The 13,371-nt window shown below is 49.0% G+C and overlaps 1 protein-coding gene across 1 annotated transcript; it reads right to left on the reverse strand.

Moving 5' to 3' along the window:
- Positions 1-11,323: 11,323 nt before the first annotated feature.
- On the reverse strand, positions 11,324-11,643 carry LOC127310390 (histone H4-like). Its single transcript, XM_051341071.2, has one exon. The coding sequence runs from the start codon at positions 11,639-11,641 to the stop codon at positions 11,339-11,341; it is 303 nt and encodes a 100-aa protein (XP_051197031.1). The 5' UTR covers positions 11,642-11,643; the 3' UTR covers positions 11,324-11,338.
- Positions 11,644-13,371: the final 1,728 nt, after the last annotated feature.

Raw genomic sequence — 13,371 nt, forward strand, 5'->3', positions numbered from 1 at the left:
ATGAAGAATGTTTCCCAATTCGATTTCTCCGATTGTCCAATTTGATTCTTCCGATTATCAAAGTAAGTCCACGCACCAAGAACCGATAGCAACGCATCGGTCTTTCACCATAAAACGCCAATAAGGCCAAACTCAGTTACTTGCTTGTAACTTGATACTTGCTTGTAATAGATTGTTCCTCTAGAGTCGATGGCTGCGCATCGGCTTTTTTATTCTAAAGTCGATGTCTGTACATCGGCTGTACTTTGCAAAAAAAAATTTACTGGCCGATTTCATGCATCGGCCCCCATATTTCACTGCCCATCATCCCACATACTTGGGAAATACTTCTTGAGGTGCTGGCCATTGACAGCCACTGGGAACTTCACGCCGCTCAGCTCCTCGAGCATGTATGCGTTACCCTTCAAAACTTGGTCGACTCTGTACGGCCCGTGCCAATTTGGAGACCATTTACCATACACTTTATCCTTAGTCCCCAACGGCAACACAGCTTCCCATACCAGATCACCAACGTGGAACTCCTTTGGTCTCACCTTCTTATTATACGCGCGAGCTACCTTGGCTTTGTTCTCTTTAATTTTCTCAAGCGACCACAGTCTAAGTTCCGTTACATCCTCAATGCTGTCACTCATCAGGGCTGCATATTCTTCAGTTGTTAAATCATTCTGAAACGTAATCCGTCTCGACCCAGCCGTGATTTCCCAGGGCAACACGGCTTCTTGTCCATAGACCAGATGGTATGGCGAGGTTTTTATCGCTCCGTGACATGACATGCAATAAGCCCACAAAGCCTCTGACAATACCTCGTGCCAACGTCTAGGGTGCTCGTCGATTTTCCTCTTAATCAGCTTGATAAGGCTCTTGTTGGACGCTTCAGCTTGCCCGTTTGCTTGAGCATAGTATGGAGACGATCGGATCAGCTTAATTCCCATGTCCTCGCAGAACTCTCTAAACTCGCGAGAAATGAAGACCGAACCTCCATCGGTCGTGATAGTCTGGGGAATCCCGAATCTATGAATGACATGTTCTTTCACGAAATTGATAACATCTGTCGATGCCACTGATTTCATAGGGACGGCCTCCACCCATTTAGTGAAATAATCTGTAATGGCCAGAACCCACACATGGCCTTTGCTCGATGGAGGATTGATTTTGCCGATCATATCCATGCCCCAACCTCGAAATGGCCAAGGCTTGATGATGGGGTTCATTGCTGATGCGGGTACCATCTGAATGCTCCCAAACTTCTGACATGCTTGACACCCTTTATAGTACTTAAAACAATCCTCAAGCATGGTGGGCCAATAAAACCCCGATCGCCTGATCAACCATTTCATCTTATGAGCCGATTGGTGAGTTCCACAGGCGCCTTCGTGTACCTCGTGTAAGAGCCGATTTGACTCGGCTGGTCCCAAACATTTGAGAAGTAACCCTTCCAAAGTCCTATAGAACATGTCATCCCCAATAAGGACATACTTCATGGCCTTGTATCTTATCCGTTTAGGTGCCCCCCGAGCCGAATCTTTCAAGTAATTGAAGATATCGGCTCTCCAGTCATCTGGTTCCAGGAACTGTACCTGAACATCGGCTCCATCTGCTACGTCCTTGTAGCCTGACGCCATCTGTGCGAGATCGTTTGCCTCGGTATTTTGCGACCTTGGGATCCAATTGAAGTTTATGTACCTGATCTGTGCCATCAGCTCACGACATTGCATCCATAACGGGAAGAGCGACTCGCTCTCACATTTGTATTCCTCCGTGAGTTGGGAAATCACCAATTTGGAGTCTCCAAAAAGTTCCACTGCTTCTGCCCCGGCTTCCAATAGCAACTCCATTCCCTTGCATATTGCTTCATACTCAGCGACATTGTTGGTGCAAGGGGTAGGTAGCCTGATGGAGAAGGAATATGTTGCCCCCCGGGGCGACACGAGTAGAACGCTGATGCCGCAACCATCATCACAAACCGATCCATCGAAAAACATGGCCCATGCACGCACAGACAGTGCTGCTATATCAGTGTTGATTCGTTCAGCAATAAGATCGGCCAACGCCTGTCCCTTGACTACTTTCGCAGGCTGATACCGGATATCAAATTCCGATAATGCAAACATCCATTTACCGAGTCGGCCTTTCAACACAGGAGCCGACAACATATGTTTGATGACATCTGATTTGCATATGACGACAATTTCCGCTGACAGCAAGATGTGATGAAGCTTGGTGCAGGTGAAAAATAAGCAGAGGCACAACTTCTCGATCTCAGGGTACCTAGTTTCTGCATCCAACATCCTTCTGCTGAGGTAGAAAACCACTTTCTCCAGGCCATCATAAACTTGCACCACCACTGAGGCGATGGAAGTGTCAGCTACTGACAAGTAAATGTAGAATGGCCTGTCTTGCTGGGGCGGAACCAACACAGGTGGCTTCATTAGATACTCCTTAATCTCGTCAAATGCTTGCTGTTGCTCTGCCCCCTAGCGAAACTCCTCATCAGATTTAATTTTGACCAATCCCATGAACGGCTCGATTCGCCCTGACAGATTGGAGATGAACCTTCTGACGAAGTTGATTTTACCGATGAGACACTGGAGTTCCTTCTTCGTGGTAGGTGGCTTCATTGTTCGCACTGCCTCCTGACTTTTCAGGCTGATCTCAATTCCGCGTTCATGAACCAAGAAACCCAAGAATTGACCGGCCGTTACACCAAAAGCACACTTTTTTGGATTCATTCTTAGTCCGAACTTTCTAGTTCGGTCCAGGACGTGTCGCAAATCTTCCAAGTGTCCTTCCACTGAAACAGACTTGACTACCACGTCATCAATGTAAATCTCCACCAACTTGCCGATCAGATCATGAAAGATGTAGTTCATGGCTCTTTGGTACGTTGCGCCGGCATTTTTCAGGCCAAATGTCATGACTACATATTCAAACAAGCCCACCGAACCTGGTACTCTGAATGCAGTCTTGTGTATATCTTCTGGAGCCATAAAAATTTGGTTGTAGCCGGCATTGCCATCCATGAAACTTAAAACCTTATGACCAACAGCTGCATTGATCAACGTATCTGCTACCGGCATTGGGTACTCATCCTTTGGAGTGGCTCTATTGAGATCCCGAAAATCTATGGCGACGCGCCATCGGCCGTCCTTCTTCTCTACAGGTACGATACTAGAAATCCACTTAGCATACCTGCATGGCCTGATGAACCCAGCGTTCAACATTTTCTCGATCTCTTTCTTGACTTCTTCTAAAATTTCGGCCTTCATCTGTCGTGCTCGCTGCTGGAACGGCCGAAATCCTTTCTTCAGAGGGAGCCGATGCTCAATGATGCTCCTGTCTAACCCAGGCATCTCTGTGTAATCCCATGCAAAGCAATCTGGGTACTCTTTCAACAAAGCTATCATCAGGCTCCTCAGATGCGGATCTAACTTTTTGCTGATAAATGTTGGTCGTGGCTTATCCCCAGGACCAATGTCAATCTCTTCTAGCTCATCAGCCGATGTAAACCCATATCCTAACTTTCCGTCGCCTGCTAGATCGATGCTGAACACAGGCAAAACGTATGGTGAGGATAATTTGGGCCGATTGCTGGAATCGGCCTCCTTTTCCATTGCATTGCTCAATGAGGGTTCACAACTTATTTGTGCTCTACTACGACTACGTGACATGCTTGAGGTGAGATCATTGCTTTTTATTTTTTGGGGCCGATCGCAGGGATCGGCCTTGCCACGTACGTCCATTGCCTCTGGTCTTGCTACTCTGTCAGGCCGGTGGATAAGACCAGCCTCACCCCATTTTTTGAAGCTTCGATGCGCTCACAGCCATCCAAACTGACTCCAGAGATCGGCTCTTGGTCGTCTGCATCCCAAATATTCATGCCAGCTAATGAGACCTCGATCGAGTCATCTGCATGAACGACCTCCACTTCGTCTCCATCCCACTGTATCAGGCATTGGTGCATTGTGGATGGAATGCAGCAGTTGGCGTGGATCCAATCCCTCCCTAGCAAGACAGCGTAGGTGCTTTTGCTGTCGGCGATGAAGAATGACGTAGGGATGGTTTTTCGGCCCACGGTTAGGTCCACGTTCAGCACACCTTGCGCTTCTGATGCTTGGCCGTTGAAATCGCTTAGGGTGACGTTGGTCTTGATCAGGTCTGCGTTAGAGCGTCCCAAACGCCGTAGCATGGAGTATGGCATTATATTGACTGCCGCTCCCGTATCAACCAACATCTTGCTGACAGGCTTCCCATTGATATAACCTCTTAGGTATAGGGCCTTCAAATGCCTGTAGCTCTTCTCTCGTGGCTTTTCAAAGATAACCGGCCGTGGACCACAGTCAAACTGTGCTACTGGCACTTCTTCGGTTCTTGGAGCACAAAACTCTGACGGAAGTATGAACACCATGTTTGTGTCAGCCGATGCCTTCGCATCGGCTTTTGCTTGTTTGGGGCGCCATTCTTTCTTCTGTGGACGCGTCTCCGTCTCCAAAGTTTGCTGAATTTTCACGGCCAGATCGGGCCGCGCTTTCCTCAACGTGTACAGGTACTGCGCCTCGGCTTCCTCCAAGTTACGTAGCCTCTGAACCCTACGTTTTTGGGAGTGACTGAGTCCATCAGGGCACCACCTTGGCCGGTGGTATCTATCTTCTTCTTCATCTTCTGACTCCTCGAAGTCTTCCTCTCGAGATGACTCAGCTCGTCGGTTCTGAGGTGGGAGAGGCCCTAGACGCTTGAACACTGAAACCTCACTTGCGCCCTTCTTCTGCTGTCTACATTCCGGGCAGTTGTCGATTGTAGGCAATCGGCTCATTCCTGAGTCCCAGCAGTGCTTAAAGAAAGGACAATCCCAGCGCCTGTCCATGTCTTCCTGCTCTCTTGACCTCCCCTTAGCGCGGTGCTCATATCCTTCGTCATCTCTATCATGTCGGCGATATTTCCTGTTGTCTGCATCAGACCGACGATATCTTTCGTCATCTACGTCGTACCGCTGGCGTCGGTCGTACTGACGCTCATATTTTTTAAGGAGATGCGCGGAGAGTGGTCGTTGGTACCGCACGTTTCTCACTTGTTCCTCGGTGAGGTACCGTTTGTCATCGTATCGGGGCCGGTCGCGTGGATCGGCCTCCTTCTTATCCTTGCCACGGGAGTGACTGCTTTCTTCTTTATCCTTGCCATGGCGGTCCACAGACCCTGCCATGTTAACATCGAATGAGAAACCTGGCTCGCACCTCGTGGAGTGGTTGAGTTCCACCATGTTGACGCCAGGAAACGGGTGCGTGTCCACTTTCATGGCAAACTGACCGAGGATCAGACGGCCATGTTCTATCGCCATCTGGATCTGCCAACGCAACTCTTTGCAGTCATTGGTGATATGGGTGTATGAGTGATGCCACTTGCAGTACGGTCTCCCGTTCATTTCTTGCGCCGTAGGGATCTTATGGCCTTCGGGTAACTTCAGCTGTTTTTCCTTCAGCAGTAAATCAAATATCTGCTCAGCTTTGCTTATATCAAAGTCAAACCCTTTCGCAGGCCCTTGCTGTTTCACCCATTTGCAGGACACGGGAGCTGCCCCCCGAGCCCATTCAGCCACGGCGACTTCCTGATCTTCTGCAAAGTCTTCAACTTCTTCTGTCTCGACTAGGCCTATCGGGCGTTTGAACTTGTCTTGGTACAATTCTGGGTGGCGCTGCTCATACAATGTTAATTTCTGTACCATGTGCGCCAGTGAATTGTATTCCACTTGGAAAGCCAGATCCTTGATCGGCGCCGCGAGACCCAACGCTGCCAGATCGACTGCTTCTTTCTCAGATAAACGAGCCGAATAACATCGGTTCTTGACAGTCCTGAAACGCTGAATGTATTCCGACACCGTCTCTCCCCGCTTCTGCCGCACCTGCGCCAGGTCGACTATGCCAGCCTCGGTAGCTTCTGAGTGATACTGAACGTGAAACTGCTCCTCCAGCTGCTTCCATGTCCGGACTGAATCTGGTGGCAACGAGGTGTACCACCCAAAAGCTGGCCCTGTGAGAGATTGCGCGAAAAACCTCACGCGTAACGGGTCTGAAGCTGAAATCATGCCTAACTGCGCCAAATATCGGCTTACATGCTCAATTGAGCTAGCCCCTTCTGATCCATTGAATTTTGAGAACTCAGGGAGCCGGTACTTGGGTGGCAGCGGAATCAAATCATATTCGTTGGGATACGGCTTGGAATAGCCGACTGTCCTCCTCTTTGGCAGGATACCGAACTGGTCTCTCAAGATCGTACTGATTTGTTCCATGGTATGAGCTGCAGGGGTTGAGCTTTCATGACTCGTTCCGGTGGCATATTTAGCTAGCCACGCCTGTTTATCGGCATCTGCTCCAGACATCCCTCCTGCTGCAATCTTGTTCGTGCGCACCCAATTATTGCAGTCCGGCACGTATGTGCACACGTATCAATGTGGGATCTCTTTAGGCGGCTCATACAGGAATTGGCAATCGCTAGGATCGCCTCCAACCTTGTAGACGACTTATGCCGGTGAACCCTGTTGCTCTGGAGCTGCAAGCGTGAATGGCAGTTGCGGTCTGGTGTGGAATGGTATCTCTCCCTGGTGAGTTCCCAGGGCAGGCCCTGACGGAGAGTACTGATGCTTCATGATTTTCTGAACCACGCGAACCGCAATACGCTCCAAAGTGTTCACCAGGATCTCAGAATGACAGTGTAGAGAATGAGCCACCATGTAATTAACTTCCTGGCGCAGAGCTCTGGTGCGTTCCTCCGAAGGGAGAGACAGATCTACTCCATCGAGAACGCCTTCGGGTGAGAATCCTTTAAACCTAATGCCATGTGTACGGGTCCTCTCGAAAGAGCCGATGAGATCGGCTTCGAAGAGAGCTTTAAGCTCATCATATTTCTTCTTGTGATCTTCAGGCAGATCTTCGTACTTGACTGGTTCGTCCGACATCTCAGCTGCGGGTGTTGATGTAGTTGCTGTAGAATGTCCCACCGGGCGTGCCAGAATGTGTTGCCTGCTAAAACCCACCGGCGAGCAGCGACGAGCCGGGAGGCTCCCAGGACTGCTGGTGGGCCCTGGTCCCTCGGGCGACGGCCCGCAATGCTCCGGCACGTGTCCTGGCTAAATGCAAGGGCGTGCCACCTGACCTATACCTGGTCAGGAAGGTGTTGGATTGCTTCGATTAGTTTTCTGCATGGCAGACACGTAAACATTAAATGAGCCTCGATCGGCTCTCAGGTTACCCTGTGAATCGGCTCAAAGAGCCGATTAACCCATGGTTCATGTTGGATCTATGATAACATGGGGATCCTACTTTATCAAAACCAAGTTAAATCGATCTACGATAGTTTAGGGCTTTCACCGCATAACCGGAACGTCCTACACGTAGTTGAGCCTGGCAGATACGAAAGATAACAGAAAACTAGTCTTAGAGGAGGCCTAAAAACCAACATGAAGTCGATTCCCGGAACATCCCTTCTTGGATCGGCAAACCATACCTTACGCACTACTGGATCATTCAACCCGTTTGCAAGGCCTAACTATGCAGATATCAAACTAAACCTTGAATAACAAGGAACAACCATAACATATCAGATCTACTAAATAAAGATGAAGCAAGATACTGCCCTTACACCCAAGATAGGTGTAAAGGCAGCTAGATATTGAGGGGCAGCATAACTAAGCAAACATATCAGAAAAGCATCGATGTAAGCCCCAAAACATCTATGATAAATAGTGTTACTCGCCATCAACAAGGCTTCAGTACGAGCAACACCAGACAACGAATAAACCGATACTGCCTAGATCGCAAGATGCGATCTAGGCAGCATGATGCTTACCCGGAAGAAACCCTCGAAACAAGGAGTGGCGATGCGCCTAGATTGTGTTTGTTGTGAACGTGATCGTCCTCTTTTCTCAATAACCCTAGGTACATATTTATAGTCCGTGGACTTTCTATCTTTGGAATAAACCTAGTCGTATACGACCAAACTCTATCTTTTAATTCTAAACTAAGATGCGATCTACCATAATGTACAGATACACGGGCAATCTAGCCCAAATTCTCGCACGAGGCCGATTCAGAAACACTTTACGTGTATATCCTCCAAGCCCATCTCAATTACGGCCCATCTTCTGATTTGGCCAAAATCTGGTGATAACAACGCTATAGCGGCGAAATGATGTAGCGTGACATGTCCAAAAACGCTATAGCCGTGCTATTAACGCTGAAATAGCGCACTATTTTTTTCCATGCTTATTGCAGTTCAGTAGTATCGTTTGTGCCATGCTGTCTTGGCCACACCTGTCTGGTTGCTTAGATTATTCGCCTGAGATAAATTCCTCCTTTGTGACGACGTTAGCTTAAGGTACTATGATTGTACTTCTCCCTGTCTTCACAACTGCAAGTCTGCAACTCGATGTATGCTCTTGTGATGTTAAACAAGGAACAAGGAACACAATAATCGAACGAAAAATGCAGCAGTAGACGATATAGTGAGGGAACCTGCGCCATAGATAATGGTAAGGGAAAATTTGCTACAAGACACCGTTATTTGCCAGAACACACCACCTGACTAAAAATGGAAAGTTTTGCCTTTTATCTTGAAAACTAGTCGTCCTAGGCAAAAGTGCAAAACTTTTCGTTTTTAGCCAGGTGGTGTGTTCTGGCAAATGTGTCACAAAATTGTAATGGTACCTAGCAAAGACATAATCGAGCGGTATGTTTCAGCAAATGCCAGAAAATAACGGTGTTCTGTAGCAAATTTTCCCTAATGGTAATTGCCGTATCTCATGAAAACAAAACTAGAGATAACAAGGAGCTGTCGTTTGCAGTTCTCCTATGGTAAGTGTGATACAGCATCACAATATGCCTAGGGCTCTTGAGATAATCAGCATTGTACATCTTGCCGTGGTATAAGGGTTGAGATGTCTAGTTGAATAGTGTCAAATAAAAAATCTAATAACACCTAAAGTTGCCAAATAACAAATTCAAACACACCTAAAGTTATTTTTACAAGTTAAGAGCATGTAAGATGCTCAGTTAGAAAGCATTACGCTAGTGGAATAACGACTGAACCGAGTCCGCAGATAGTTTTAACACTGATGAGGCAGATACAATCAACAACGTAATGATCTAAAGCACATGAGCACTGAAAACAAGCATAATAGTTCATATAAACAGTATTGACAAATAGGCATTTCTGCATAAACAAAATGCCCAAATCAATTATCCACCAATGGGCTGCCTCCCCCGCGCCCGACCTAACCCTCCTCTCCCCCCACGCCGGCGGCGCCACGCCGGGGCCCCTCCTCCCCTGCCGCCGTCTCTTCTCCCTAGGGCGCCCTCCTCCCCCGCCGCCGTCGCCGGGAGCGCTGCCGGGCAAAGCCCTGCTGCGTGGCGGCGGCGGCCTATCCTCTCGCCCCCACGACCTGGAGGGCACGGCGGCGGCGTCCGCCCGGCCTCTCCTTGATGCGGCGGCGCAGGGAGGCGACGGCTATGGCGTCGATCTGCAGGCGGCGGGCGGCGGCGGCGAGGATCGGGTCCAATCTTGGTCCGTTTGGGCCGGGGCGGGCGCCAATCTGCCTGTCGTGGCTCTGCCTCCTCGGCAGGGAGGCGTTCGTGGGCATCCCTCGCGTCATGAGGAAACCTGGGGCAGCAGCCCCGGGCATGGTGGTGGTGGTCATCTTCTTCGTCGGAGGTGGTTGGCCAGGCTGGTAGTCCTGTGTGGGGGATCATGGGATCTCACACAGGTTTCCGGCAATGGTGATCTAGTCCGGGGTGTCATGGCGGCTGGTGAAAACTGAGCCTCGACCTCGGTCATGGCGGATGATGGCGACATCGGTCGACGTCGTTACCTTGTCGAAGGCGTCATCTTTGCCCGTCTTGGCACTACACTCGGCGAGTGGGGGATGCGCGGCTGCCGGTGAAAACTGTGCTCTGACCTCGGTTGGCGGACGATGGCCACATGTTGCGTCGCTACCTTCTTGAAGGCATCGTCGTCGGAGTCTGCGGTTTCTCACTCGTGCTGCTCCGGGGGAAACCCTAGGTCCGGGTCTCCCGGATCGGACGATGGCGGCGCGCCCTGCGTCGTTCTACCTCCTGGGGCATCGTTTTTTGGAGCAGCTGCTGGATGTTGGCGGATTTCGGTGGAGTGGTGTTCATCTACCACATTGTTGGCGCCGAGTCTCACTGGCATGGTGCTGTAGGGTATCGACGACAGTTGCGGGATGATGTATACGTGCAGGATGGTGGAGCCGTCTGGCGTCATGGTGGCATCGACGACAGGTCTTGCAAGGTTAATGCGATGATCTCTCTTGAAGATGGAGTCGAGGAAGACGGCGGGAGCAACTCCTGTGACGTGTGCGTTGGCGTGCGCTGAGAGTCTGCTTGACTGGATGTGTTTCTCACCTGCTATTGAGCGGTTTGGAAAGGCATTTAGTTTTGGATGATGTGAGTTGGTGTATTGTCACCCTCTTCATCCCACTGTGGGTATAGTAAGGTTGCTTCGAGATTGATCTTTTGTATTATTTCTTGTAAGGTTTCGTGAATAATCTAATAAAAAAAGGCGTGTGCATCCTTTGGATGCAGAAGCTGGAGCGATATTTCCCCCATTTCAAAAAAAAAAAAAATTATCCAGCAACACCAAATCCATTATGTGATCTTCTCCCTTTGCTTAGATTATACGACATCACTATATGCATAGGGTCCTACAGAGAATTGACTTCCTAGACTGTGTTTTTTATTCCCATAATATTCAGAACTTCAAATGTAAATGTTATATGAAGCATTATGTGCAATGGGTATCTTACTCTTGACGTAAGTAGCATTGTTCGTCCTGCAGTAATAGAAGAGTTGGGATACCAAGTTAAAGAGAGAACAGTGTCAAATAACACATTCAAACATGCCTAAAACTGTTTTCGCGAGTTATAAGCCTGTAAGATGCAAATAACAGCAGTGAAACAAAGGAAAAAATATGATTGGAGCATGTTCAGTTAAAAAGCATGACGCAGTTGGCATAACAATCTAATTGAATGTGAGTTTAGGTGCAGACAGTTTTAATCCTGATTGGCATAACAAAGTCCATCTTAGTTCAGATGCTAATTGAGGACTGGAAACAAGCATCATAGCTGTCAGAAACACAATTGACGAACAGACATTTCTTCATAAACAAAATGTGAAGACACCAGATCGACTATCCAACAGCAATTATCCTTTCAATCACTCATCTTCCATCCATATGCAACAAATTCCACTACAGACTACATTCACGCAACCAATCGAAACCCTAACACGGTAACACCTATAGGCACATGCCGACCCAGCTAAGAGAACCACCGAGCTCAGCCGCCGAAGCCGTAGAGGGTGCGTCCCTGGCGCTTGAGCGCGTAGACGGCGGTGACGGTCTTGCGGCGTGCGTGCTCGGTGTAGGTGACGGCATCGCGGATGACGTTCTCGAGGAACATCTTGAGCACGCCGCGGGTCTCCTCGTAGATGAGGCCGGAGATGCGCTTCACGCCGCCACGGCGAGCAAGCCTCCGGATCGCCGGCTTGGTGATGTCCTGGATGTTGTCGCGCAACACCTTCCTGTGGCGCTTGGCGCCACCCTTGCCCAAGCCCTTGCCTCCCTTGCCACGGCCCGACATTGCTGACGATGAGACAGGAGAAGAGCGCGAAGAAATCAAGCGGGGGAGAATTGTGGAAATTTTCTGGTGTGATACAACTGCGGGGTACGCGAGTTTATTTATAGGAGTGGCCGAACCCTGTGGTGGAAATAGAGGCCCGTCTTCGCGCGTTCGATTGGAGACGGACGGGCTGGATTCCGAACATGGCGAGGAGGGCGGGCCGATCCGCGGGATTGTAAACGCAGCGCTGTGATTGGTTCGCTGGGGAGAGGCCGGATCAGTGACCTGGTGGTACCTTCGAGACTTGATTGTTAGCTTAATTTTTTTACATTTTAAAAAGATCTTACTCCCTCCGATTCATGTTACTTCACGCTAATCTAGATGTATCTAGACTATACCTAGGCATTCTTCGGGCCGGGCCGGGCTTCGGGCCGGGCTTCGGGCCGGGCCTAACAAAGCCTGACGCAAAATACCCAGGCCTAGGCCTGGCCCGGCCATTGGGCCTGAAATTTTGGCCCAAGCCCGGCCCATCACATGAAATACCCATCGGACCTTGGGCCGGGCCTCTTTCTTATTTGACGCATTTCTCGAGCCCAGGCCCGGCCCGGCCTGACCATCGGGCCTAAATCTGCGGCCTAGGCCCGGCCCACAGGCATGCTTGGGCTGGCCCAAGCCCGAGAATTTCAGGCGGGGCCGGGCTTCCCATGGCCAGGTATGATCTAGACACATTTGAGTTGTAGATACAACCATTTTAGCATCAAGTAATATGGATCGGAGGGAGTAGCTCAAAGATCATAGCCACAAAACTTCTTGGAGGCTCTTTGCTTATCTGCTCCACTGTAAGGAACGTTTACAACCAAAAATGAGCATAAAAATATGCTACAAACAAGGCACAAATTAGAATGGGTTGAAAGGAAGCAGAGAACGCGATGTGAACCGACGACTGCTTGGAGCAGAAGATACGGCCGTGGAGGAGGTGGTCGGGCTGCGAGGCCTTGTTTTTTTTTTCGAAATGGGGGTGATCCCCGGCCTCTGCATTGGTTGATGCGAGGCCTTGTACATGAAGATTTTTGGCACAATGTCCTAGATCACCAGATGCAAGACAACGTTGTAGAGGACAAGTTGTTGATCAAGGTGCCAATGCTGCACTTCCAGTTGTCGAAGGAAATTCGGAGCGTGGTACACCTCCGACAAATGAAGCTCCTTGTTGCACTTGTTGTTAATCAAGACAATGATGCTATCAACCATTTCACTTGTATGATTTCCAACCTTATGGGGAATGATGACCTAGACTTTATTGCTTGTGCTTGAGGGAAAAAATAAAGTGTTTCATTCAGATAAACACTATCCCTGCTAATGCTGGTCTCTCTCAACAATGCTATTGCACTGTCTGATCCTAATGCAGACAATGTACTGAATATGACAGTGACATTGTTGTCATTCCTAAGCCTAACAATTTCCCCAAACACAAGCGCAATAAAGTTACTCCAAAAACCACTAATATTGTCAGAAGTAGCAAAAGCAAATGCAAACGCTTATGCATGCAGTTCTAATGGTGTTACCCCAATCAATCTTGCAAACCAATTTGAAGTTGTCGTTATTAATAATCTGAATGCTCCACCTCCCGCTCTTCCCATGGAGACTGTCAAGGCGATTGGTACTAGTTACCGTCAGATGGCTCCTACAAATGTCTCTACTACTATCTTGAACTACGGAAATTCTAATGATAGTGTGTAGACTAATGCAACGAC

This window comes from Lolium perenne, chromosome 6, assembly GCF_019359855.2.
Source record: "Lolium perenne isolate Kyuss_39 chromosome 6, Kyuss_2.0, whole genome shotgun sequence".
In the NCBI taxonomy this organism is placed as follows: domain Eukaryota; kingdom Viridiplantae; phylum Streptophyta; class Magnoliopsida; order Poales; family Poaceae; genus Lolium; species Lolium perenne.

Coding starts and splice junctions, on each gene's coding strand:
- LOC127310390 (XM_051341071.2), bottom strand. CDS start 11,641: ATGTCGGGCCGTGGCAAGGGAGGCAAGGGCTTGGGCAAGGGTGGCGCC.